This window comes from Parasteatoda tepidariorum, chromosome 2 (assembly GCF_982258835.1).
Source record: "Parasteatoda tepidariorum strain Cologne lab strain chromosome 2, Ptep-v5.0, whole genome shotgun sequence".
Classification (NCBI taxonomy): domain Eukaryota; kingdom Metazoa; phylum Arthropoda; class Arachnida; order Araneae; family Theridiidae; genus Parasteatoda; species Parasteatoda tepidariorum.
This window is the reverse complement of record NC_141756.1, coordinates 75,109,357-75,137,124: the sequence shown is the minus strand read 5'-3', so window position 1 is coordinate 75,137,124 and position 27,768 is coordinate 75,109,357. Positions and strand designations below refer to the sequence as shown.

At 26.3% G+C, this 27,768-nt stretch overlaps 3 protein-coding genes across 4 annotated transcripts in view; 2 read left to right on the top strand and 1 right to left on the bottom strand.

The window, feature by feature from the left end:
* Positions 1-1,043, top strand: part of LOC107452721 (dynein beta chain, ciliary) — a 30,250-nt gene extending 29,207 nt beyond the window's left edge. Inside the window, exon 19 of the mRNA XM_043057257.3 lies at positions 914-1,043. Coding sequence (XP_042913191.3) covers positions 914-923 — 10 coding nt within the window. The 3' untranslated portion in view covers positions 924-1,043. The remainder of the gene's footprint in view (positions 1-913) is intronic.
* Positions 974-9,930, bottom strand: RhoGDI (rho GDP-dissociation inhibitor). Of its 2 annotated transcripts, none has more exons than XM_087157529.1 (5): positions 9,608-9,930; positions 6,131-6,304; positions 5,946-6,029; positions 2,882-3,022; positions 974-1,842 (listed from the first exon to the last, which is right to left on the bottom strand). In XM_087157529.1, exons 2-5 carry the CDS (start codon positions 6,300-6,302, stop codon positions 1,646-1,648), a joined length of 594 nt encoding a protein of 197 aa, XP_087013655.1. In that variant the 5' UTR covers positions 6,303-6,304; positions 9,608-9,930; the 3' UTR covers positions 974-1,645. The 2 variants fall into 2 exon arrangements, with proteins under 2 accessions (XP_087013655.1, XP_087013656.1); XM_087157530.1 differs by lacking the exon at positions 9,608-9,930 and adding an exon at positions 9,321-9,601.
* A 135-nt stretch (positions 9,931-10,065) lies between these two features.
* On the top strand, positions 10,066-27,099 carry dare (NADPH:adrenodoxin oxidoreductase, mitochondrial). Its single transcript, XM_043057153.3, has 11 exons — positions 10,066-10,342; positions 11,329-11,421; positions 11,960-12,082; positions 15,690-15,734; positions 17,786-17,956; positions 19,343-19,535; positions 20,893-21,074; positions 22,470-22,532; positions 25,000-25,108; positions 25,752-25,922; positions 26,770-27,099. Exons 1-11 carry the CDS (start codon positions 10,205-10,207, stop codon positions 26,901-26,903), a joined length of 1,422 nt encoding a protein of 473 aa, XP_042913087.2. The 5' UTR covers positions 10,066-10,204; the 3' UTR covers positions 26,904-27,099.
* The last annotated feature ends 669 nt before the right edge of the window (positions 27,100-27,768 follow it).

Below are 27,768 nucleotides of genomic sequence, written 5' to 3'. Positions count from 1 at the left end.
TAACTGTCCCTGGTGTACACATACACCTTTCCAAAGTATGCATTGCACAAGTCACTTTGCCATGTGCTGCTATCAGTAACTACACAGCTTTGGAGTGCAATAGAATGACCTTATGTTTTCAAAGCGTGCTTCTTATTCTCCAATACACACCTAAAAAACATACGCCCCTGTGGAAACCGATATCACTGGTTGGGTGAATCTAAATTTTCCTCTGCATGCAAGGGGTTAATAGTTATATATTATATAAACTTAAAATAAATTACCATTCCAAATTTAATAAGATCTTTAGCTTGAAATCAGACTGAATAAATTAACTTTCACAAGGTTTCAAATATTTGAAATATAAGAAGGGACTACCATAATCTACGAAATATGTTGCCAACAACTAAGGAGTTAGGATCCTTAAATGTTATTTTTACTTGCAGACAGTTTCGTGTTTGATCATAAAAAGGAAAAAATTGACAAAAAATTTGAAAACCTAAAGTTAATTTAAAAAATTATTAAATTCTTATATTTTTTTTTAATGACAATTATTCTGCTTAGGTTCAATTAAGAAAAAAAAACATTAATACTGATAATAATAGTAAACCATCAATTATTCAGTATTATAAAAACATGTATAAATATTTATACGCAATCATGTGAGTATAATTTTGACCATATTTTAAATTCCTTAATATTAATTTTATTTACTATATAAAGTTATTTTGTAAATGAAAGTAAATTTTTATTGTAAAATTGTTAATGTAGCAAATGTATTATTAGCCAATGTAAATAAAAATTTTTGCATGATAACTCTAAATGCTAATAGAAATTTCAAATAATTAACTACACAGTATTTTATCCAATGTCATCATTAGAAGTTCTAATCATTTCTTTAAAATAAAAATATATTGATTATTTTCTTTCATAGTGATATGTAGATGAAACCAAGTTTAGCTAAAAAATGTGTCAAATGAATTAAGACAAGAAATCAAAGATGATTCATTTATTGCTAACAAAAAGTACAAAATGTGTGTTCAATAAAAAAGTATTTAAACTGTTACAGTATGCTCATTTCTAGAACATATTATTATTACACATTGCACATAGTGCAATTGGATATATCACAATTGCACATTCCATGAACATAAAACTCAACATGATAAAAATCAGTCGTGTAAGAATACAAATTAATTACTTTGGCTGACACATGCACTTTAATGATTGCCTTTTAGGATTAAAATGCATTGAGCTTAAATTTTTTTAGACATTTTAAAATGCAAAATATTTAACTAATGTATAAACAATTATTCTAAGGCACATTTGATGACACAATGAGATCACTAATCAGTCTTGCATTATAAGCACAGGGTAGGCAAGTTATGATTATCTTGCTCAATTGAGATAAAAACTGGTTAATATCAAGCTAGGTAAATTTTTGGTCAAGACACTTGTGGATTTGCATTTTGATTCATATGACTGTAAATAAGAAATAGAAATTTTTGATTCATGTTTATAAATATATGTATATAATATATAATAGACAATTAGCACTTCTAGACATAATACACTATAAGATGTTCAGCGGTAACAATGTTTCTAATAACAAAATAATGTGATTTGTAAAAAGAAATTCAGATACATGACACTTGTATTGAAGGAATCATTCCCAATCTTTCTTGAGTTCAAAACTCCATTCCCACTTCAGATGTTCATTTTTATCATCATCGGTGAAGAGAGATTTTACTGTGTAAGTACCTCTGGTAAACATTCCACTGGGCATCTCATCGACTGGTGTTGAATAAGATTGAAGTTCAAGTTTGGGAGCATAACTTCCAACCATATGAGTTATCTTTTCCTCTAAAAGAGTACAAAAGAAAATTAAAAGACCATAAAAATATTGAATTATATATTCTAACAAATATTGGTCTTTCAAAAAGAGACAACAAAGTATGTTATATAAATAGTAATAGAATAGTATTTATATTACATACATTTAAAATAGAACCTTAATTTATTGGGATGTAGATCAGCATGTGATATCTAATGACTTGAAAATGTGTGGAAAGTAATAAATTTAAAAATTAAGAAATTTACAATGGGCATAAAAAATTTTAATGCAAATATATTTATAATGCAAAAGGAAGATAAATAAACACATTTATTTATTCAAAATATTTAGTAACTTTGGTTTAAAAACTTTACCTTTCAGTGCAATAAATGTTCAACATTTGTTACAGATTTCTACTAATTTTCTGTTAAGTTTGCCTAATCACTTCATGAATAAGGACCCACTTCATGAAAATAGACTATTTTAAATAAGCATGGTAACTAACTACACCCTAACTCTAGAAATGGTAAATACCAAGTCAATTTGCTTTTTAGTTAATTTTCAGGATTGACTATAATATAATAAAATTGCTGCACTGCATACTTATGATAAGAGTTTTGTTCTTAAGTTTATTGATCCTGTTAAATTTTTGTAGTTGCCATGAAACATCCTGTGCCTTTTAAGGAGAGTACAATTTTTAATGGTAGTGCAATTCCACGATAATGTCCTGAAAATTATAATATCCTGCATATGAAATGAAATTGCCTTATTGATACTTAAATTGCGAATTTAAAAAAGAAATTTTAAGTACTTCTGAAGTTTTTTTTTCTTAATTAATAAAACATAGAATAAATAACTTTGGATCTGATTTTTTAGAATAGATCATCAACCATTAAACAAAAATTAAAACCTAAAATTTGATTTTTTTTTAACACGGTAATGTTGGATTAAAAAACCATAGATCGATAATTAAAAAAAATTTATATGAAAAGGTTTGACAAAGTAATGCATATCTTAATGTAAAAAGTAATCATGGTATAGCACACAAAACAGCATTATGTAACTCACGTTGCAATCCGTGCCTCAGAACTTTTTGAACATACTTCAAACCGGTAACGATTTCATGCTGTACAAAGAAGTCTATTCTAATTCGATACTGAATACCTTCCTTAACTACAAAGACTCTTTTCTTCAACGCTTCCAAATCACCTGAAATATATTGATAGTTACTTGAATGGCCGAATAAAAAAATTTACAGCATCAAACATCTACTAACTAAAGGTTTAATTATCAAAGCATTCTTTACTGCATTGTTATTTATTAAAAGGTTTATTACAAACAGAAACTTTTTTAAACACCCCTGTTTGAAATTGTATCCAGATAATATATTTGAATTTTTTTTTTATGAATTCACCAAATTCCTAAAATAAATTAGAATAAAACTTATTTGAAAAGCTCTTTTTCCCTTCATTTTATTTTTAGCATATTACAATCTAATTAAAAGCAATTCTTAAAAATTTAGTAGATTTTGAAACATACCATTGTTACAGATTTATACAAAATGTTTACAAATAAAAACCACCATAAAACTTGGAAACATAGTTAGAAATGGGTATGAAAGTGATATACATGATACTTTAAAACTCTATATTTTCTCTGAATAAGCAATACTAATGTGATAACTTCTCCAATAGACTATATTTAATTATAACCACGATACAACATTATACAAAACAAAATTAAGTTTTCATAGTATTCTAATAATAATAAAATATAACATCTTTTAGAAGACTTTTGCAGTGGTAAAAAAAGTTTATTATGAAACAAAGTGATGCACTCTACAATTTTAGTTTTTCGTCTTAAAAAAAACAATTAGAAGTGCGGAATTAATAGCTTCATAATGTACTTATATACAAAAAAATAAGTGCAATTATTAGCATTAAATAAGTTTTAAAATTGGGTGTTTTATTTTATACCCAGCTTTGAACAGCAGACTGAATTCTGAGTTTGAGTTCTATCAATGTTCAACTCCATAGCCTTGTAACTTTGAACCCAACCCAGAAGGCAAGAGAAACCTTTGTGGTGGACTTTTTGATAGAACTAACCAACATTTGTTTTAGCTGAAGAGAAATACCACAAAAACTTTCCATGGTTATCCCGGCAGCAAGGGGATTCTGTTGCAATATCAATCACAAGAGTTAGTCTAAATAATTATAACTCTTGCTGGTTGCTAGGTAACCAAATGACTTTTTCTTATTTTTCTTGTTATTAATGTTTCATATATCACCTGAGTATGTCAGTGAAAATAAAAGGAAATAGTTTTTCATGCAACTGCTGTAAAAGCTAACATTTCTAACCCATGATCTGTCTATCACCGAGGATATTTTACATCAGCACTAAGGTCAGTATGAACTAAGAGAAGAATTTTTATCAACCAGCCACTGCTGAAATTTAAACCTGGTTCACTTCACTGGGAGGTGAATTTTCTATACCTCAAGATATTGTTGCTCAGAACTGGATGTTATTTATATTTTAACTTCAGTAAACAGACTCAATTTTATAGATTCTGAAGATATTTTTTCTCATAGGCAACATGGAATGCAAGCAAATATTTATAACAGTTCAAAAATGGTTGAATTAATTATATGCACAAAACATAAAAATACAGACAATAAGTTTTTTCCTTAATCGTGATGCTTACAACTGCATACTCTAGCACAACCTTGATAAAAGAAATTTTCTAATAATAAGGGTTTTTTAATATAAGATTTTAAGTAATGAATTTTATGTAAAAAGAGAAGAAATCAAAGTATTTTTCCTTTATCTGGGAGCTAAATATAAAACAGTTGGCAACAATTAGACAGTAACATTCATAAGAAGCTGAAAAAAATTATAGAAAAGAGCAAACTTGTAAGGTTAAATCTTGTGGTCACTATATAGATTTAAAAATTGATTATAAGTAGGCATAATTGAAAGTAGGCAGTGGCATTTAAGCGATTGCAATTCATGCAATCAGGATACAATGTAGGAACATTCCCATTAAAAAAAAAAGTCCACCAGGATCAACTACACTCACAATAAACCAGGAATAAAAATCTGACAAATTGGAAAGAAAAAAAAAATGCTGTCCTGGAAGTAACAGAAATGGAAAAATCTTTAAAAAAGGATAAAATAATAAATATTTTTTTAAACAGTTTATAATTGCAATCTAGTGTTTTAAATAATAGTATTGATTTCCAAGCTATTTAATATACTTTTCTTAAATAGGAAAAAAAAAAAAATTCTTAATTAAAAAAAAAAAAAAAAAAAAAACAGCAGCCTTTCAATAATTTGCATAAGTTTAGTAAAACCTAATTTAATTATATAAAGAACTATTAAAATATTTAAATCAAATTATATTTATATAACTAAATTACGAAATCACACACTAAACAAATACACTACTACAAATTGTGCACTGAATTCAAAATTACAAACATAAGTATACACAATTTCATATTCAAGTACTTTTAAGTATGAATATTAAAACTGACTCTTAAATATGTTAGATTTTATTTAAAAAATTAGCATTAAAATTATTAAAAAATATAATTTTTGGAGAAAAGTAGATTACTTTCAGGTAATTAATTACATTTAATTGGTTTAAAGCTAAGTAATTCTTATGATATTGATTGTGAGACAATTATATTTGCCATTTTTAGTTTCTTCCATTTTGACAAGTATCATGTGGTGACAAGTATCATCTTCCAAACAAAAAGAAATGTCAACCCTGCAATAGGCTGGATGAGTTCTCGCAGTAAAAATGTCATTCAATGCTAAATACTACTAAAATATTGTCAGTTATATAGTTAATATAGTCATCTAAAACCAAGAATTGTCTAGGAAAATATTTAAAAAATAGGTCTTCAAAACATTAAGGTTTTTGAAAATAAACTTTTGATATTGCTCTGGAAAATGCATAGAAATTGGGAGGCATTAGCAAGAGAAATTTTCTTTATTGTTAATTTGTAGTTCAAGATAAAAAGTTGAGATTATCTATTGCCTTTTTTTATACTCAGCATTAAATTTCAAAATTTAGAAATATTGCTGCTTTACATAAAATATACATTAATATAGACAACTTTAGACTTACCTGTCAGATCTAAAACTACATCTGGACGTCCTTCAACAACCAAAGCAAGTTTCTTCACAAGCACTCTACTAGGATTATTAGGCTCTAAAAATTTAAATAAAATGTTAAGAGATATTTACCCACTTTAATATTTTAAGCACAAGATTATTTTTATAGTATTTTTATAGAAAAAATTACAGATTTACCAACTACTACAGCTTCTTTCAACGCTTGTCCTAATAAGGCTTCTTTATACTTCTGCAAACTAGCATCATTTTGATCTGCTTCAACTATTTCTTTTAAAGATTTTTCAGGAGGAGGCCTATAATTTGTATCTTCTTCATCATGAATATCGGCTACTTTGTCACCCTGAGACATTTCTATAAGGAAAAAAAATCAGATTGTTTAAAAAGGAAAATCAGTATTTTACAATATACAAGCTTTCATTAATAAAAATTCCCCCCCCCCCAAAAAAAAAACTTCTTATAAATTTTTGAATTATTATTATCACAATCATTTTATATAAAATAATAAAAAAAAGGTATATAAAAAAATTTTCAAACTAAATTCCTACTTAGGTCAACAAAGAAAATTTTTATTTTAGTTACTTTTTATTACATATTTACGATTTTTACTCCCATATAAAACTAAAATTAATTATTTAAATTTAATTAATGAATTAATTTTTGATTTAACATAAAATACTACAAGTTTAAAAAAATGTATTTGATCTTTAATCTTCTTCTTCATTGGCCTGACAGCCCAGGGTGGTGGGCCCTTGCCTTCCACAGAGTTGAACTCCAGACTCTTCTACACTTGGCCAGAGACATCCAATTTGTGGCTTTTAGAATATTTAAATCACTTTCGAGGCAGTTGAGCCATCTAAGTCTAGGTCTACCTCTTTTTCGAGTGCCTAATAGTCTGACAGAGAAGATCTTTTTTGTAATGCGGTTATTATCCATTCTTGATAGGTGTCCTGCCCATTTGATTCTCTGAATTGCAATATATTTGACTACGTCAGGTTCTTTAAATAGTATGTAAAGTTTGGAGTTAGTTCTTCTCCAGATATTGTTACATTTTAGGCCACCAAATATGCTTCTTAAAATTTTTCTTTGAATGGATAAATAAAAAGTATTTCATTAATGATCGAAAATTTGAACAAGATACATAAATATATACTTATAGGGAGAATGTGAACTAATAGTAGCAATTGAAAAAAAAAGGAACGTGGTATCAGATAAATATAAAAGTATACATTTAGTGGCGTGGACTACACACATGTGCTACCACGTAATGTTCTTTATTGAACTTATCTGACACAGCAAATAGAAAATATTTAAATGTGCGCAATAAACTTTTTTTTTTTTTGTTCAAATGGAGCTATAAGTTAGAAATTACCACTGATGTTATTTATAAAATACGTGAAAAACTTAATCGCTTATGGTGAAATTTAAAACAATGACTAACGCTTAACCAATCAGAAAATTCCACTTCGTTTTTCGATCATCCCTACTTAATTAAAGAATTAATATATGAAAAAACTGTATTAACATCAAGTGTTATTTATAAAAAATTCAAAAAAAAATTTTTGAAGTTGAGTGGATGAATAAAAAGTATTTTATTAATGATTAAAAATTTGAACAAGATATAAGGAGAGTGTGAACTAATTGTAGGAATTTAAAAATAATAAATTACTCTTCTCTTAACATAAAATGTACATACTATTAAAAATGTTGTTAAATGTGATGCTTCTCAGAAATAAAGACTCATAATAAAAAAATTCACTAGCTAGATTTTTAATGATAAAATATAGGTACTAGAATACCAATTCAAATTTGAACTTTGGTCACTGAGAAAAATTGCATTTACCTTTCCCATAAAATGAAATTTATTTTTCATAAATTATTTAAATTATGCTTGTTATATAATAGCACCCATTAAGAAATTTTAATTTGCTCAATTTAAGAAATTTTTGCTCAAAAATAGGTTACAAGTTGAAAATAAGTTACAAATACAAAAGGTTCTAAGACTACATAGCAAGTACTTGAAAGCTCAAAAATAAAATCAACCAGGATCAACACTTATGAAAACACACACAATAGGTGATTTTGTTGCAATATCTGATTCTAGTCAGGCATGTCCCAAAAATTAATTGGCAATGAAAAAAAAAAAATCACTAAAAAAATGGATGCATATTGATTTCCGTATCGTGATCTGTGGCAGAATAATCGCCAAGTCTTGGCAACTTCCGGGCAGCGGCCTGAGAGAAACTAAAAAAACATCACAATTACTTGAAATGTACAACTCGCAGCCACCACCGGGCAAACATATAGATGTTTTTCTTATTTTAAAAAAATTTAAAGTTTAATATCTATTTGGCACCTTGGCGATTGTAGCTATAGCGACAGATCACGATATGGAAATATCCCCTAGTAACAAATCAGTTTAAGGTTTTATCATATCAAACCATGCTAAAGAATACATATGTGGGGATATTTCCTTATCGTGATCAGTGGCGCCAACTACAATCGCCAAATACATTTTAAACTTGCAAATTTTTTTTAAAAAAAACATAGATGCTTGCTCGGGGGTGGCTACGAGTTATACCTTTCGAGTTGGTCCTTTTCTGTGATGTTATTTTTAGTTTCTCGTGGGCCACTGCCCGGAAATTTCCAAGACTTGGTAATTATTCTGCCACAGAACAGGATACAGAAATCTCTCCACATACACTAACAAAGTGCAGAATTTCAAAGAGACATTTCTATACCTGGATCTGTGGCGCCAACTACGAACGCCAAGGCGCCAAATAGATTTAAAACTTGCGAATTTCTTTTAATAAAACTTGTACAAATTTTCTAGAGGGTGGCTATGACTTATACTCTTTTGAGTTGCTTCCCTACTGAAATGCTTTTTTTAGTTTCTCGCAACATGCTGCCTTAAAGTTGCCAAGAATAGCTATGATTCTTCTGCGGATTATGATACAGAAATATCCCCTAAAGAAATGCTAAATTGAATTTTTGCTCCCTCTCAAACTAAATTTTATAAACTGCTTGGTAAGGTAAAAATCAGTTATCCCACTTTCTAATTAAATGCACATTTAAAAGTTAAATATTTGAACCTTGAATAAATACTCATAAATTGCTAATAAAATACTACATGCATTCTATATTGCAAATTTATTTTTGTATCTTTCACATACAACTGATTAATAATTCTAAAAAAAATTCCCATGCATCTTAGACGAAAATAATATGTAATTTGAGTGATTTAAGAATAACACAGCATAATTTAAATTCGGATTTTGCTATATTATGCCAAAAAAAAACTTAACCATTGATTATATATCTATATTTGTGGTACATATAATGCAGAGGGAGTTTTCTAACGAACAATTACTGCTAAAATTAAATGCAAAACACTTTTATACCGATGATATATTATAAAAACCTGGCAATAAAATTCAGGGCGTTGTCATAATTGTTTTAATAAAATAACTGAGTATCAAATTCCAGGATATTGCATGCTTTAACAAAGGGGGATTGGCACTAAAACTACGCAGATATGCAATATGATAGACTAGGCACATCCTAATAGGCTTAACAGAGAATACGATAAATACTTGATAAAATTGTTTGCAAAAAAGCATAAATAATTCACATTGATATAAAGTTCAATACACTTACTTAATTTTATGGGCCGTTAAATCCAAATAAAGTATAAATGTAAGATAAAGTATTTCCGGCAAACACTCCAAAAAGTGTCAATCAAAATTCAACTTAAAAACTGAAAGTGGAAGTAAAGAATAAGTTGACAGTTAGGAATTCTGTCACGTTCTGTAAAGTTCTCTGATTAAACTTTTTCTATAATTTGAAAGCCAAAACAAATCATTTAATAAAAATGGAATTTAAATTCAATACATCAGGCAACTTTCTGGAAAAAAATAATAAAGTTTTAAAATAAGAAATATTAAAATGTATTAATTTGGCAATGAATCCGTTATAAGAACTCGTTCGTCATTTTCTACTTTAACTAAAAGTTTATACAGTTTTCTGAGTTTTTAAAGTTATGTGGTATAAATTACATTAAAAGGAACTTGTTCAGAATTTCCAGTCTTTTGAATTGATAACGAATAAAATATGGAATTATTTTGTTTACAACACAAACACTTTTTTTATCAGCCGGCGTCGTCTGCTTAATTTTTACAATCGAATGGAAAATTATTGTGCAACGAATACCTTAAATTCGACTATCTAATTGTTTATGTTTTAAGTTATATTAATATGCTAAAATCTAAGTTGTTTTTAAATTTATACACGAAAAATCTTCAGCATCAGTTTTTTTCTTCAGCACCAAAAAAGAAAATTTGTATCATTGGAAGTGGACCTGCAGGATTTTATACTGCTCAAAATTTATTGAAAGTAAAATAGAGAGCAAGCCCCTTGCATTATTTACTTTTTTAAATATTCGCCGTAGTGTATTGATTAAATGTATGCAAGACTATTAGCAAATTAATTTCATTCATTTTTCATTTCCAATTTAGTTTTTCCTATCGAATCGTTACTTTTTTTTAAAAAAAATTTTACAATTAAACTTTGTTTCGAATCATGGTCATTACTGACTGGTCACTTTTTTTAAAAATTTTATATATTTATTAGAATATAAAAGTAAGATTTTAATATTTTATTCCACTTTTGTACCACTATTGCATGCCAATTTCTGTCTTTGAAAAAATTGAGGAAGATGCCAAATTGATTTTTAACGGGGAAAATTTAAAAACATATACATAAAACATGAAGAGTTGCAACGAGTTGGTCCTTTTGTGATGTTTTCTTTAATTTCTCTTAGGCCGCTACCCAGAAATTGCCAAGACTTGGCGATTATTCTGACTCAGATCACGATACTGAAATCTTTTCATCATAGCCACCCCAAACAAATCTCTGCTTCTTTTTTTTAAAAAATTGCATGTTTAAAATTTATTTGGTGCCTTAACAATTGTAGTTGGCATGACAGATCCCGATATGGAAATTTGCTCAAAAATTGTTTTAGATAGCAAAAAACCAGCCTTGGAGTTAAGGCTTTTTTGAATTTTTCATTCTATCACTCTTAACTGTCAATCGATTCTGACAATTTTAAATAAGAAATTCATATTTTTCCATGTTATTATATTATAAATGAATTAAAAGAATGGTAAATCAATTCTTATTTAAATTTTTTAAATGGCTCTGATTTGATAAAGAAAACAAAGCATTAAAATAAACTTTTATTTTTTTCTTCTTATTTACTTTGTTTTAGTTAAGTAACATTGTAATAAGATAATAATGCTAGTTATTAATATTAAAGCTACTTGTTTTTCTTTCATAAATTATTAATATTTTTGTGCATAATTATTTTCTTTTTGTTTCAGAGTGAAGTTGTTGAGGTTGATATTTTTGAAAAACTTCCTGCTCCGTATGGCCTGATAAGATACGGAGTTGCTCCTGATCATCCTGAAATTAAAGTATTTATCCTTTATGAAAAACTACTTATTTAAAACTGCTTATGGTATCACCATAATAATGAAATGGTAAAATGATATGGTATCACCATATCATTATTTTGTCACTGGTATCAATATGGAAATCTTCCCTTATTCTTTTTTACTTTTATCATACTACAAAATTTGGCATGATTTTTCCCTAATGGTGTTTAAATTATTATTATGATAAGATTCAGCCAATTTGGTTCTTTAAATTGTTCCAATTTAAAACTGGTTTTCAGAAATGCATAAATTATTTGAATACTCACAATTTTATGCTGTTGAACTGGATACGCTTTCAAATTAATTGTAGAGTAAGTTAAGCAATAACAAATCCTTGATTAATGTTTTGTAAACACTTTTCTTTATATGCTATAATTTTGATATATGCTGATCAATTTTGTGAATATTCATTCTCTGTTTACCATGTGGGCAGACCAAGTTTTTTGATGTGTCAAATTAACTAAAATTGTACCTCATATTCTTTTGTTAAATATCTAATTTTTAAATATATTTTTAGAATGTTATAACATCATTTAACAAAGTTGCTGAATACAAGTACTGTAATTTTTATGGAAATGTCAACATTGGTCAAGATATAACTATAGAAGAACTTTCAAAAGCATATCATGGCATTGTTCTAGTAAGTATAGAAACAACCCTCTACTACATAAGTATAGCATGGTGGACACACAACCCTTTACTACATAAGTATAGCATGGTGGACGCATTACCCTTTACTTCAGGGGTGTCAAACTCGCGGCCCGCGGGCCACATGCAGCTCGAGATGAAAATGTTTGCGGCCCAGTCAATATATCCGACGCAAAGTAAAAATAAAATAGAAATGTGAATTAGAACGAAAACTAGCATATAAAATTATAATATACTTTATTTATGAACTATACGGATAATTTTAAATTGTACGCGCGAAAATGTAAAATTGTAATTGGTTTGCGGCACCTGCCATTCCAGGGATACTGCATTGTATCAAAAATATGCAGAAGAAATTTCAAATCTTAGAACAGAATTTGAAACAAGGTTTAAAGATTTTAATTCTTTGGAAGACAAATTTTGTTTGTTTTAGTTGATTTTCTCAATAAATATAGACTCAGTGCCCAGTAATATGCAAATGGAAGAGATTGAGATTCAATGCAACTCAAATTTGATGGAAAAATTCATTGAAGTGGGTATGCCTGAATTTTACAAATATTTACCGGCAAGGTTTGAAAATACTCGAAAATTCGCATATGAAATTATTTCCATGTTTGGAAGTACTTATTCAGTGCCAGCAATTATTTTCTGTTATGAATGGAAATAAATCTCCTGTTCAAAACCGTATTAATAACGCTCACGTTTGGTCAATTTTGAAAGTAGTCACGGCCAATAAAATTTCTCCCGAAATAGGAAAGATAGTAGCAGAGAATAGATGTCAAGTATCAAACAATAATTTAACTTTATATATGTTTATTACAATGTATTATTCAAAATAAAATATTTGTTTCTATGAACATTGATTTTTTTTTTGGCCCACCTAAAGTTAAGCATTGTTTATTTGGCCCAAGTTAGCTTTTGAGTTTGACACCCCTGCTTTACTACATAAGTATAGCATGGTGGACACACATAGTTTTTTTTTATTAGAAATTTAAAAAACTTCTCTTATATTAAATTTGATATCAAATTTAAAATAATCAGATTTCTAAGAAAACAAGTGTGCCCTCCTCACGCTATGCATCATATGCTTTTCTATTGCATTTTAATTTAATAGAAATAAAATTTTGGGCTGTCGCGCCACTGAGTTAGTTAGAAATAAAATTTAGACATGTTTTAACTTAATGAGAGAGGGGTTATCTATCTCCCAGCTCCAGCCTTAGAGTGACGCAAAATTAAAAATATATTCTAGATGAAAATGCTTTTCTTTTTTAAATATCCCCAGCTTCTTTTGCTAACTGTGGGCCTAATAGCTTCAAATTTTTATTTGATTTACCTAAAAATTGAATGAAATGTCTAACAATGTAATGTTGTAGGTCATTTTCATGTATGTTTATTATTAATAACTAGGAGGCTTCGCCCCCTGCTCGCTGGCGCTTGCCAACCCCCGGAACTGCTTTTGCAGTTCATTTCGGATTGCTTCGCAATCCAATGCTCGCTTTGCTCGCTCATTGGATACGTTCTTAACGTCTAGCTTTTGCATACTTTTTTTAATACTGAAGTTCCGAAAACTTTTCACTGTAGAAAATTCTAAACCTGTACATTTCAATATTAATTTGAAAATGCAAGCAGTTCACATATTTTTCTTACTCACACTATTCTAAATTTCAGTTGTTGAGAAAAGTAACTGTTTTAAGTTTTGTTCCCACCAGAGGGCAAAAGCCACGTGTTGTAAAACAATATGAAATAGTAGTCTGCCACTGAACGCCGCATGTAAAGCATCGGCTTCGATGAAGATAATTTTGTATTTTTAATTCTCTGAAGGGCGTCACCCTAATAATATGGAATTTGTAAAATAAATGTAGATATTTTTGATTGTTGATGAAGCCCATCATTTTGTGTTTTCATCAGTGTTCAGAAGCAGAACAACTATAAGTTTTTTATTTTATCACAAAAATATAAAATGTATAAAAAACAAAGAAAAGAGTAAGAAAATGAGTATAGTCATAGAAAAAGTTAAAATTATAATATAGTATTTGTCAGTTAAAATAAAACTTTTTGTTTAAGTCATTTCTAACAATTCAAATTTCTCCGAGGCAATTCTAAAGTATAAATTAAGGTAGTATTGTTAAGTTGAAACACAATATTTTTAGTTTTGATGTCAACAATACAATTTAATTTTTCACAAAAACGATTGCTTCCATTGTTAAATTCAATGTCAACAATTCAAATTTTTCTGAGGCAACTCTTAACCTCTAAATATTACTTTTTTATGTACACATTTCTTAACGTCAGTATTCAACCACAAAACAACTTAAAGTCCTCAAATATTAAGTTGTGAAATTTGTCCTCAAATATTGAGTTGTGTGAGCATTAAGTTGTGAAATGTAATGAAAGAGGGTCATAGCAATAATAAAAGTAGAAGTAAAGTTAGTACTGCAAAATTAAAACAATATTTTTAATCAATGAGCCAAGCTCTTCAAGAAGCAGTTGCAGAAGTAGGTTGTTTATTTAAAACTTTTTATAGAATTTCTTTAAAAACACAATTGTTAATTTGGGCATTTGGCGATACAACACTTATAGAATTGAAGGATTTGTTACGTCAAGCGCTCAGGTTTCATAATTTTGATCTAGTTGCGCTTCTATGTCATTTTGATTTATGTTGCTAAGTTAACTTTCAAAAAATTCTATGGCTGGCAACAGCATTTTTATTTTTTAAGTTGTTTATCTTTATTTCATTTAGAATTCGTTATTTTTTTGAGTAAATGTTTTTTAACCTAACAGAATTCTTTGCCGACTGATATATGATGAAAATAAAGTAAATATTTAGCCACGTAAGAGAATTATATATATTAGATCAGAAATACATCATTAAAAGGCAGAATGCTTTAGTGTTTTCAAAACGTAAACAAAACAAAGCAAATGTTGCCACTGGCGGAAGAGAAATACAGCCAAAATTTGGGAGCCACGTAAAAGAATTATATATAATAGATATTGACAACAAATTGGTGATATGTTGAATGAAAATTGTGTTTAGAAAAAATGCTTATCATTCATTAATAAACAATAAATGCAAGTGTAATAGACACTACATTAGTAATATACACTGTAAAATTTTAAACTGAATTCAATGAAAATTTATAAAGTTTCTTAAAATCTGTAAAGTTGCAAAATCTTATACAAAACAAAATTATAAAAAACATTTCAAGTGCGATTAATTTAAGTTTTTACAGTAACAAAAATTTTAATTGATTTTGAAAAGCCCCCTTTTAAGTCCTACACCATATTATAAGGGTGCGAAACCTGAGTTCATCCCTGAGCGCTGTAAACCCTAGCTATGCTTCTGATGCTCTACTCAATTTTTTAGATTTATAGTTTAATGATATCTCAGATCCACGCTTTTTTGAGATCGGTAATGCATATAAAAAGCCAATTACATCTGCTATAAAATTTGGCATGATTCATTTAGTTATATGTTCATTAGTTTATATCATATTTCAAATTATCTAAACATTATTTAAGCATTTTATTGTCTTTTTAGTTTCATGTTTTAAGTTAATTTTAGTAAGTGAAATGTAAGATTTATTAACTCATTTTTTTAGGCTTATGGAGCTGATTCTGAAAGACAATTAAATATTCCTGGGGAAGTATGTATTACTATGAAATTGCATTGATTTGATGATCTATATTTTGGATAACTTTGCTAATATTATGCAGAAAGACTAGGAATGTTTTATTGTATTTAATTATTATTTAATTTGAATTTTATGAATTTTCTTCATTATTAACATGGAAATTAAAAATATATATATATATATTAAAAAATTTTTAAATAACTGATTTAAAATCATTTATATTGAATTTTTTTTCAGATTTATAAAACCCTTTTATTAAAAATGGTATGGTTAAAAGTACTGACTTTTAGATTCATTTTAACATGTGAATAATTAACTTAGAAGATGATATAATAATGCCAGTTAAATTTTATTCGAAATGTTTATTGTTAGCGAAATGCATACTTAAGACCCAAGGTTGTTTACAATTATAATTCCTTAGTAAAACAATCAATTATACGTATTATTAAATTTTGATTTATTATTATTATTTATAAAATCAAACTTTGAAGACACAAATGACATATTTTACATACTTCAATTAACTCAAAACAAAATTGTTCTTTTAGTATTTGTAATTTTTCAAAACTACATATATGTCACCAAAATATTTTACTAAATATTTGTCTAATTTTCTAAATATTTATTTAGCATGTAACTTATATAATTATCAAAATGTAAAATTACCCATAGTTTTGTGATGTTATACATAGCTAATTCTTACAAGTTCCCCTAAATGTTTATGGGAAATTTTGTCAAAGAATTCACTGTATTTAAGCAACTGAAAATATTTTGTTATTATTCTTTAATTTTCTCTATTAATAAAATATCTTTCCTTGTGGTAGTATCAAACTTTCAGAAATGAAATTTCCTCCAAACATCTCAGAGTATTGCAGTATACTCTCGACATCTCAAAGTTGAAGGGACGTTAAAAAATTTTCGAGATAGCGAGTTTTTAAGATAACAAGTTCAAAACTATATGTTCTAAAAAGTAAATTCTAAAATATTACTCTAAAAAGTAGAGTCATAAAACATAAGATTAACTACTATGAAATATGTATGTAATAATAGTTAACAATAAATCTAAATGCAACAATCATAATTTTGTTTTTAAAAGTAAGACAAAAATAATTATGCATTAAATAGAGAAAAATTGGTTTACAATGAACTTACATTGTGATTTTTGTAAAAAAATTCATTTTCTATTTCGAAAAAAAAATTCGACATTGAGAAAGAATTGAGAAAAAACCCTTCAACATAAGAATTCAAATTAACATTAGGTGGATATGTTATGCCAAGGGGAAAATGTTTTTTTGACATAACAAGGTTTTTGAGACATCAAGATTATACTGTACTTTCTTTGTCCTTTGTGATTAAATTTAAGTGAAGTTTTTAACTACTTTGTGTTGGTTAATGGATATATATTTATATGTTATTCTTTAAAATGAAGTTCTTTGTTTATAATCTTTAAACTTTTATTCATTTTATTTTGATTAATTATTATTATTATTTTTTATTTACAGTACATTATTTTGTAATTTTTATAAGTACATTATGCTTGGTACTACTTGCCTATTTACGGGGTCTGTCTAGGTTTTTCTGAGAGGTACCTATTTTGTGAAAATTTAGACATAATTTGTGAAAAATTCAAAATTACATTAGAAAAAGTTTTTTGTGAAACAACCGTTTTTCCTAAAGTTGAATTGGTGAAACTACCATTTTTCCTAAAGTTGAATTTGTGAAGGTACCGCTAAACGGTAGTAAGTCCAGCCAGGACAGACCCCTGATTTATAATGTAAATTAATTCTTATTTACAGTATTTGTGAGTTTTTCTAGCATAACAAATCTGGTCTAACGTTTTATATAGTTAAACCTATTTGTTTTGCCATATCATTAAAACTTTTTTACATTTATAGGAAATCAACATTTGTTATATAATTATATTCCTTTAGACACTTCATTTTTTTATTTTTATGTAATCCCATCTGTGTATTTTTTTTATTCCATTCCCATTTTGTAATCCCATCTGTGTTATTTTTTAACATCTTCTTTATTTAAAATTTTACTATTTTTTTTCCATCAAGGACTCCAAAAATGTTTTATCCTCAAATGAATTTGTTGCTTGGTACAATGGTCATCCTAACTTTGTGAATCTAAATTTAAATTTAGATTGTGAAAATGCAGTAGTCATTGGGCATGGAAACGTAGCCATTGATGTTGCACGAATTCTTCTTCTAGACATTGATGTTCTAATGGTATGTTGATTTATGTTGTTTAATTATGAATTTACAATATTTTTATACAAAGCTAAGTAATGGGTATAATACCAAAAATTTCTGTTTAAATTTTTTCATTAAAAATTAAGCTAATTTAGATATAATTTTTTTATATTCTATTTCTTGATTTATTTCACCTATAATATACTAATATGTAATTCTTTAATAAATAATTTTGCATTTAAAAACTTCAAAAATGTGTTGTTTTTGAAATTGAAAAGTTATTGTGGAATTGTTTTTTCAAGATTTGAATATCTTACTTTTAAATTTTTGTTTGATTTACTCTTAATTATATTTTTAACTATCAATAATTATAAATTAAATGATAATATTTTCAGTCAAATACACAAGCTATAAAAATTTATACTTATGACTTCACATTGTACCAACAGATAAGAAAATACATTATCTATAGGAGCACAGTGAAAGCTCTTATTGCCCCTTACATTTCGATAAATTTACCAGCAACTTCTAAGTATATCAGGTATACCAAGTATATCAATCAAATTTTCATGCTTGCTTTTATTAGAAATCTGAGTCCAGTCCCCTCCACCTCAGAGCTTACATACCTTGAACTTTTTGCAAGGCAAAAGGCCCAGAACAAACAAAAGTGGCTGCTTCCACCTATTCACTACTGGTATAAAGCAAAAAGACCAGGACTCTCTCTATCTCTCCCTGGTGACAGGCAAACCAACACCTGCCTATCCCGACTGGCCGGTGGACACCTGAAAAGTCTCACATTTTCTGCAAATCAAAAGATCTTTCCTCTTTGCCCTTAATGCCAACAAAACCAGGCATCACCTGAGCACATCTTGATCTGTTTAGGGCTGGACTGGAACGATATTCATTCCTCTCCCATTCTGGTTTCGGATTTTCTCAATATCAACGGATTCATTGATCTGGTCTGACCCCGTCAGACCAGATGGGAATTAGCAACAACAACAGAAATCTGAGATTAAATTAGTTCAATCCATTTGGATTAAATAATGAAACTTATTGATAAAGATGTTTTGAGAAAAAAACATTTTTGTACAATAAAATATGTGAATAAGCAAAAGGTTTCTGGTTTATTCATTTATAAAATTATTTTGAAGATAATAGATTTTTGGTACAATTTTTACTACAGCATCCTCTTAACTTAGAATATGAACCCCTATTCTTTATATATAAAATATTTCTCCATTCAGGTTTTAATTTTTAAAAAATTATCATCTGTGATATAATTCAACATTTAATTTGTTTAATTTATAAACTTCTAATTACTCAACATTTTAATGAATAAATTTAAAAGAAATATTTCTTGTCTTTGTTAATACTCTGTTTCAGAAAGATGTGAGTAATTCCTTACTAACTTTGATTTTTTAGAAAACTGACATTGCAGAACATGCTTTAGAAGCTTTAAATAAGAGCAGAGTTAAAAAAGTTACTATGGTTGGTCGAAGAGGACCTCTTCAAGTTTCTTTCACCACTAAAGAATTCAGGGAACTTGCCAAATTGTCCTATTGTAGAAGCGTTATGAATTTAGAAGATTTTGTTGGTATACCTGATATAATACCCTGTAAGTTTTTGATAATATATTTAGTATACTATGGTATGGTTTTAAAAATTTTGTAATGAACTCTAATCTTGGGAATTAATTTGGAATTAGTTTTTTTTCTTAATTTTTTGTATCTTTTGTAAAAATAGATTATAAAAACATATGGATAAAAAATGAAAGTTCAAAAACTATTAAGATAAAATATTTACTTTCATTTAATTTGTGTATTTTCCCGCAATTTGAAAAAAAAATAATATACTTAAAATTGGTTGAAATTCTTTAAAAATTATTTCAAATTATGTGGTTTTTATTAAAGATTTCTTCTCAAACACATTACTTTACTACGCTTTTAAATCTAGCATTAAATTTTTATTTCATCATGGCTATAATGTCTAAACATAATTTTATGCTACATTTTTATAAATCTTGTTTTCTTTCTTTTTTTAAAGTATTGTTTCCACAAAATATTTGTTCTTACTAAATTTAAAGAAAAGAAAGAAAGTTTATACTAAGATAAAAAAAAAAAAAAAGTTGTATCTTTTGACATATCATTTTCACTGTATTTTAAATCATAAAAAAATTTCAAATCAGTTGCTATGTTTTTTAACAGTTGGCATAGACATCATTTATATGTCAAATGTTAGCGATGTCTATTCTAATTGCAGCTTATGTTATTGGCAAGGTCTTTCACTCTGGGAAGGTACTGAACTGCTTCAAAAAATAAATAAAAAAATTTAAGATCTTTTATGTAAAAAAAGAACTGTAAAATTATTGCTGACAAATGATCAGTTTGGAAGAAACTTCTTAACTTACTATGAGTTTAAGAAATTTCTTGAACTTACTACTTCTATAACAGGAGAGAAACACTTCATGACATATTCTAATTTTACTACATCAGCAATTTAAAAATTTAATGCATAGAAAAAAAGGAGATCAGATTAAAGATTAAGAGTAAATCATGAAATTTCAAATGCTAAAAAAATTATTCAAAATATCAAAATGCTGATAAATTATGGCAGGGTTACACAGTAACGAAGTTAACTTGTCATAATTTGTTTGTATTTTTAACTACTTATTCTTGGTTTATCTGAACTCACTTATTTCTATACTTTAAATTGAAAATTACCAATGCGGATGAAACAGAATTTGTCATGAAAAGTTTCTCCCATGTTATAGCTTCCACTTAAGAAGGCCAGAAGTAACCAAAGTCTGTTAAATCACTAAGGATGATACAATGATATTCCTATAACAGATTTGAAATTCCTTTAACTTCATAAGCTTCATTTTGCCATATGCTTTTCATTTATTACAATTTTAGACAAGACCTTTTTAAATTCCAAAAAGTTTTTATTTTTGAAGTACTATATATTTTTTTCAGCTTTAAAAAGACCTCTTAAAAGACTAACAGAATTAGTATGGACGACGGCTAATCAAGAGCAAGACAAAAGTCTAAATAAATCATGGGAGCTGAAATTTTATAGAAATCCTAAAGTTACCTTACCTGACTCGGAAGGTAGAGTTGAAAATGTTGTGTTTGGAATAAATAAATTAAAGGAACTAGTAAGTTATTGAATTTTCTTGTTAAAATTTCTGTTCATTTTTGGATATTCAAAGATATCAGTTTTATATGTTCTTATAATCCAGCATATTTTTTCAGTGATAATTAGTTTAAGTTGAGATAAATCTTTGATAGAATTTGTGTCAAAAATTTAAAAGCAGTAAAACCTTGGATATAATTTTTAAAAAAAATAGGAATATTACAACTGAATATAGTTATATTAAAATCATGCAACAAAGATTATTTATTTGAAGTGGAGTACCAAATTTACTTGGCATTATACTAAATTATATTAGACTTGCATTGCAAAAATGTTTATCACTAAAAATAAATACTTTCTCTAAAGAATGCAAATGACATTTGAAAAACTATTTACTTACAATTTTTCAATAACTGTTATAATAATAAAAAATAATCTTAACAATAAATTGATGTTTGGTGGGTTTGCATACTAATTGTTTTGATTATATTGACTAAAATAAAATGAACTATATTATTTAATTCTTAGCAGTATTTTTTAAAGTTCTTTCTACAAAAGAAAAAAAAATGCCTCAGTTTAAGTGATTTACACTTGAAGTAAAACTATAATTTTAAACTTTATAAATCATCTGCATTTAGAACAGACAGTTATGTTATAGATTTCAAAAGTTATTAAACTTTTTTAAAAATTTAAATTTAAACTTTACTTAAAAATTTAAAAAATTCTTTAAAATTTAAAAAGTTAGATCACAAACACTTTTTATTTTTATAAAATTGCAGCTTTTTTCATTTTAAGGTTTTGCTCTATTTTCAGAATTAGAATAGAAGTTACTGGATAACGACAAGCTAAACTGGCTGTAATTGTCATGAGGAATTGTTGAAAACTCACAACAGTTATGAAAAATAGCATATTATTTGTAAAAAAGCATTAATTTATACAACAGCTGAGCCTTGAAAAAACAGCCTTAAGTATGGATTCTACAAAAATATTAATCTTCAAAAATTAACCAAAAATAAATGCGAACAAAACAAGGGGAAATGGTGTTCTATAATGATCATTCGAGCATAAATTGTGTCTATAAAATTATTTCATTGAATCCTCTTCCTTACACAAAATCAGCTATAATATGCAGATAGTTTCGGAATATATGTAGATCAAAAAAAAGTATTGCAGAAATTTCATAGTTTAAATATTGTCAGGATGTTTAAATTAAGGATTACCTATTCATTTCGTGTTCTACTTCTAATAATATTATCAAAATGATTAAACTGAAATTTTTTTATTTATTAAATTCTGATTGTCAAAAGTTGTAAGTTCCAATTCAAATTTATAAACTTTTATTATAAAAAATTACTATAGTTTAGTTCTTACTAATTTATGATCATCATATTTCATTAAATTAAAATTTACTTTTCAGGATCTAACGAAACCACCTGAAATCTTTGATTCAGGTGAAGAAGAAAAATTAAGTGCTGGTATCGTAAGTAAAAAAAAATATATATATATCTATATTTTTTCTTTTTATAAAAAAAAAGTAATTATTTTAAGATTTGTCTTTTTACTGTTCCTTCTTTGTTTAAACAAAATAACATGGAAAAAAATATTTTAATTTTTTTTTAAATAAAATTCCATTCCATTATTTTTTTAGTAAATGAATTCCATTTTCATAAATAAATAAATTTGCTTGGGTCAAAAATTTATTTTTTAAACATCAATTAAAATCATGGCAAAACTTATTCCAAACTTCTACAAAATTTGAATGATATTGTGCTTAACATTACTATCAAACAGGGTTTGTGATTTTCTGAGAGATAACTATTTTGTGAAAATGTAGACATAATTTTTGAAAATTAAAAATTTGGATTTATCGTTTCTTACGAGACACAAAAATAAAATTTTGAGAAAAAAGTATTTTGTGGAATTGTTCTACCGTTTTTCCTAAAGTTAAATTAGTGTAGGTATCGGTAAACGGTAGTAAATTTCATTTGGACAGACCCCTGTACTTTAACTATTAAAACAAAGTTTCAATTAGCAAACCATAATTTTAATTTAAAATTTCTTTTTTTTCCGCTTGATTTTTAGAATGACAAAATAAATGTAACAGATTGTGTTTATAAATGTAGTCATTCATCAAAAAATAAATATTTAATCTATATATTTTTATATTAAAATATTCACTTTTAATTTTATATCAAAATAGATAAGTTAAGCTAAAAAAAATTTTTTTTTAAAATCTATGTACTCATAGGATTTTTTTTTTCACAAAATTTCTTTATAGAAAATCAGATGTCAAAGATACTGTAAACATATTATGAGAAAAAATACCAGTTAATGACCCTACTGTTTCAAATAGACTTTGAAAGAGTTTGAAAGGGAAGAATGACACTATATCAGGAAAAAATATCTGAACTTATTGGCCTTTTTTTTCTTTCTATTTTTGGCAAATTAGGTATTTTCTTTTTAATATGCTTTTAAGAAAGCTTCAGAAATATACATTTTCCACCAATAAAATATAATGTAGATTTTAATTCCATGCTTTTTCTGTCAAAGGGTAGAATTTTAATTAACAATATTTACATTATTTTTTGAAAAAATTCATGTTTAATAATTACTTTCTACAGCTATGCAAGTCTATATTAAGACAGCATTAAATGTTTACTTTAATCTGTGCTTTCAATCTCAAGAATCAAAAGATTTTTAAAAATGTAATTTTCAATGTGTTGGAATTTAACACACACCAAGAAAGAAAGTAATTTCTTTAACTAAAATTAATTAATGCAACAATTTATTTAAAATAAATTTTGAAACTAAGAAAAGTATCAATAATTTAAAACACTGTTTTTTAACTTTTATAATCAATATATATAAAAAAATTAGTTGATTTAAATCAATGATTTCTTTTAAAAAATCATTTGATTTAAATCATGATTTAAATCGTCATTTAAATCAACAAACCCTGCTATCAAAGCCTTACATTATAACAATATATTCTTTCGATTCTTAGTATTATCGCAATGATAAGATACATCATTCTTAGTAAATAGTTCTTTTATTTTAGTACTTGAAATAAGTAGCAATATTTATGTAAAAATTTCCCGAATGAGTTTTGTTTAATCTTAAAAGTATTTTATGTCCTAGACAATGTAGTATGTTGTTGAATAATTATGCCACATATTGCAGGACAAAAAATTTCCTAACTTTTTTACACAAATGCAAGTACTTAAAATTCTTATAATAGAAAAAAAAATTACATTTCTAATTCCTTTACAAAAAAGCTTTTGTTCTAAATTTTTTCTTGACCTGGGCAAAATATTTTTTCATGAAGCTACTTTACTTTTCTAAGAAATTTTAAACAAAATAAAAAAGGCATTCCTAATTAAACCATGTTTAATTCATATTATTTATTTATTTTTTTAAAGAAAAAAAAACATGTTTTGTGTGTTATATTTCTGTAATGTATAAGTATAGCAACTAAGCTTGGTTAAAAAAAATCATTCTTTAATTGCTGCTACAATTCATAAATTTTAATTTAAAGTAAATAATGCATTAAGGATATTTTATAATTCTTTCTACTTAATCAAGAAAAAAAAAACATTAACTTTCTTTTGAAACTTTGTATCAACAAAAAAAAAAATCTAGATAACTTTAAATTTAATAATCAGATTTTTAGGTATGAAATTTCAAAAACATTTTTTCATTCTCAAATTTATAATTTGAAAAACTAGCTTTAATGGGACTTAATATAATATGAGGCTTATTGTTTACATATGTATATCTTAATCTCCTTAAAAGTCCTGAGTTTTCAAGAATTTATCATGTTCTTAATTGTTTACTTGTCTTAAAATTTTGATTTATCTTGTTTTTTTCCCCTGCCACTTTCATTTACTTTCCATACATAGATATATTGAATAGATGCTATTAATATTTTACAAAGTGTATTATAATAGGTTATTAAAAGTATTGGATATAAAAGTTCACCAATAGACCCATCTGTTCCTTTTGATCCTAAAAGATGTATAGTTCCTAATAAGAAAGGAAAAGTCCTCAATAAAAATGGTAATTATTCGTTATTAGGTTCTATTTTTATCCTTTGTTTTATATTATTATCTTTTGTATTGTTGACTCCTACAAAATGATCATTTTTTTTCAATGTACACAGTGACAAAATATATGAAAATTTTGAAACCATTTGTGAGAAATAAATTTTAAGACTAAAAAATAACTATATTTTTTTAGAAATAATAATATTTCAAAGATTTGTGATTTGTTATATTAAAGATTTGCGATCTATTGCATTGTTTATATTTGAAGTATTATAATCAATGTCAGCGGGTCAAATAAAATAATATTTTTCTAACAAATAAAAATAAATCAGAATGATCCTAAAACTGTTTGAATGCTCATCAAATAAACATTTTGAGTAGGTATAAATTATTTTAAGCATTAAAAATTAAGCTTTTTACAGCATTAAAACAGATGTATGATTCTAGTCTTTATATTATGATGTCTATATTATTTCATAAATGTTTATTGTTCAAACCCCTTTTATGAATTGCTACTATGTATTACTTATGCTGTTATCTAGATAAGGAGTTGTATGTAGTAAAACATGTGTTTTTATACATTTTGGTGTTAATATTAAATTTCAATATAAATTTACTTTTCTGCAAACATTTATTTGTGTATCCAATTTAATTAGGTCTGTACTGCAGTGGGTGGATTAAAACGGGTCCTAAAGGAGTGATTTTACCTACTATGCACTCAAGTTATGAGACAGTAGATGTTATATTAGATGATATTGAGAAGGGAGAAATGAATGCAGATTTGCCAATGGATAGAAATGATGTACTAGATCTTCTTAAAAAAAGAGGTACATCATTATATTTAAAGTGTTTTAAAATAGCTGAATTGCAGTATTATTTGAAAAAAAATTTTTAATGGCAATAATAAAATGGAAAACAATTTCCAAAGAAATATTTCATTTATTAGAAGGTTTGTTTTAAACTTAATTTATTTCAAATTGTTTGATATTATTTCTCGTCCTTTAAAATTATTTATATATAACAGATGTAATTTTAAAAGTTTTTTTAAATGTTGCAAGAGCATTATAAATATTCGACATGCAATTAGTAAAATAAATAATGTATGCTTACATCATAATTTTGGTATTCCTATATTACAATTTTGTTATTTGGTAAATTATGCATGGGGAAAAATAATGAATTTGTGAATTATTTAAAAAATAGATATTGTTTTTCTTGGTAGAAATAATGTTAAGTTACACACACACATAAATTCATTAATATAAACATTTTTGTTGAAATCCATTAATTTTTAAATTAATATTACTGCCTAACGCTTTTTATTAATATATATTTTTTTTTTTAGTAAGAACCTTTTCAACCAATTATTGAAATTGAAATTTATCTTTCAAATTTTATGTAATAGTCAGAAAAATATTTTGATAAGCAATTGTAAATATGAAGATACATAAACTGTTTCAAAGTTGATTTTGGATTAGTAAAGGAATTTCAAATTTTAACGAAAGAATAAGGAATTAATTTAGAATTGAATCCAAACTTTTTTAAATACAAGTTGTACTACTTCTCTTTAACTTGTTTCAAATAGCTTAAATCAAAAATTACTTGAATAAAATTAAAAATTTTTAGATACAAATTTTATTGTTCTATTAGATTTAATTGTTTCTTTTGTTTCAGGTGTTAAATATGTAACATTTGAAGATTGGAAAAAAATAAATCAAATTGAAGAAGAAAGAGGAATGGCTATGGGGAAACCAAGAATAAAAATATGCAATGTTGATGAAATGTTAAAGATCGCAAATTTAACTTAGTTGCTAGTTAAGACTTTATCTTTTGTTGCTCAATTTAAAAATCTTGCAATTGGTTTTAATTCAATCACATCTGATAAAAATCAAATAACTGTTACTGTATTAAAATCTACTGTTGATGATAAAAAAAATAAGCTGTGTTGATATCAATTGCAATTAAACATAAATATAATCTTTTTCATGACACAATGCAAATAAAGAAGTGTTCATTTAACAACTGAACAAAGAAAATAAAAAATAATAATAATTTAATTTGTTAAGAACTAATTATAATTTGAAAGTTAAGCAATGTCAATATAAAATATTTATTAAAAAAAAGTAAATTTAATTTTAAAAAAAGTTTTTTTTAAAAAATTCTTAGAATATTTAATACATATGAACCCTTTTTTTCTACAATAAATTGGTAGTTTTTAAAGGCGAGACCTAAATTATAATATAGTTTTATTTTTATAAATGTTGCTCTATATTTTTACTCAAGTCTTAGGTCTTTTTATAAGAATTTTGAGTAGGCAGGACTTGAAAAAAAAAAAAAGCTGACACTTTGAGATTATTACTTATATACTAGTGAGTAATTAATTGGCATCTGTCCGTAACATATTATAATTCATTATTAGCAACAGTCCATATTAGACTCCTCATTTTTTTTAATAATAAATTTGAATTAAGTGTTTTTTTTATTATTGCATCTTCCTTTTATTTTCCTTCACAGTGAATGTTGTGAAAAAAAAATTTTATATTGTCATTCAATTTTATATATTTATTTTTGATACACAATAAGTTATATATAGCTAAAAATGTATGATATAAAAAATTAATTGAATATAATTCTTAAATTTTAAAATTGCATAAAAAATTATGCGATATTTAT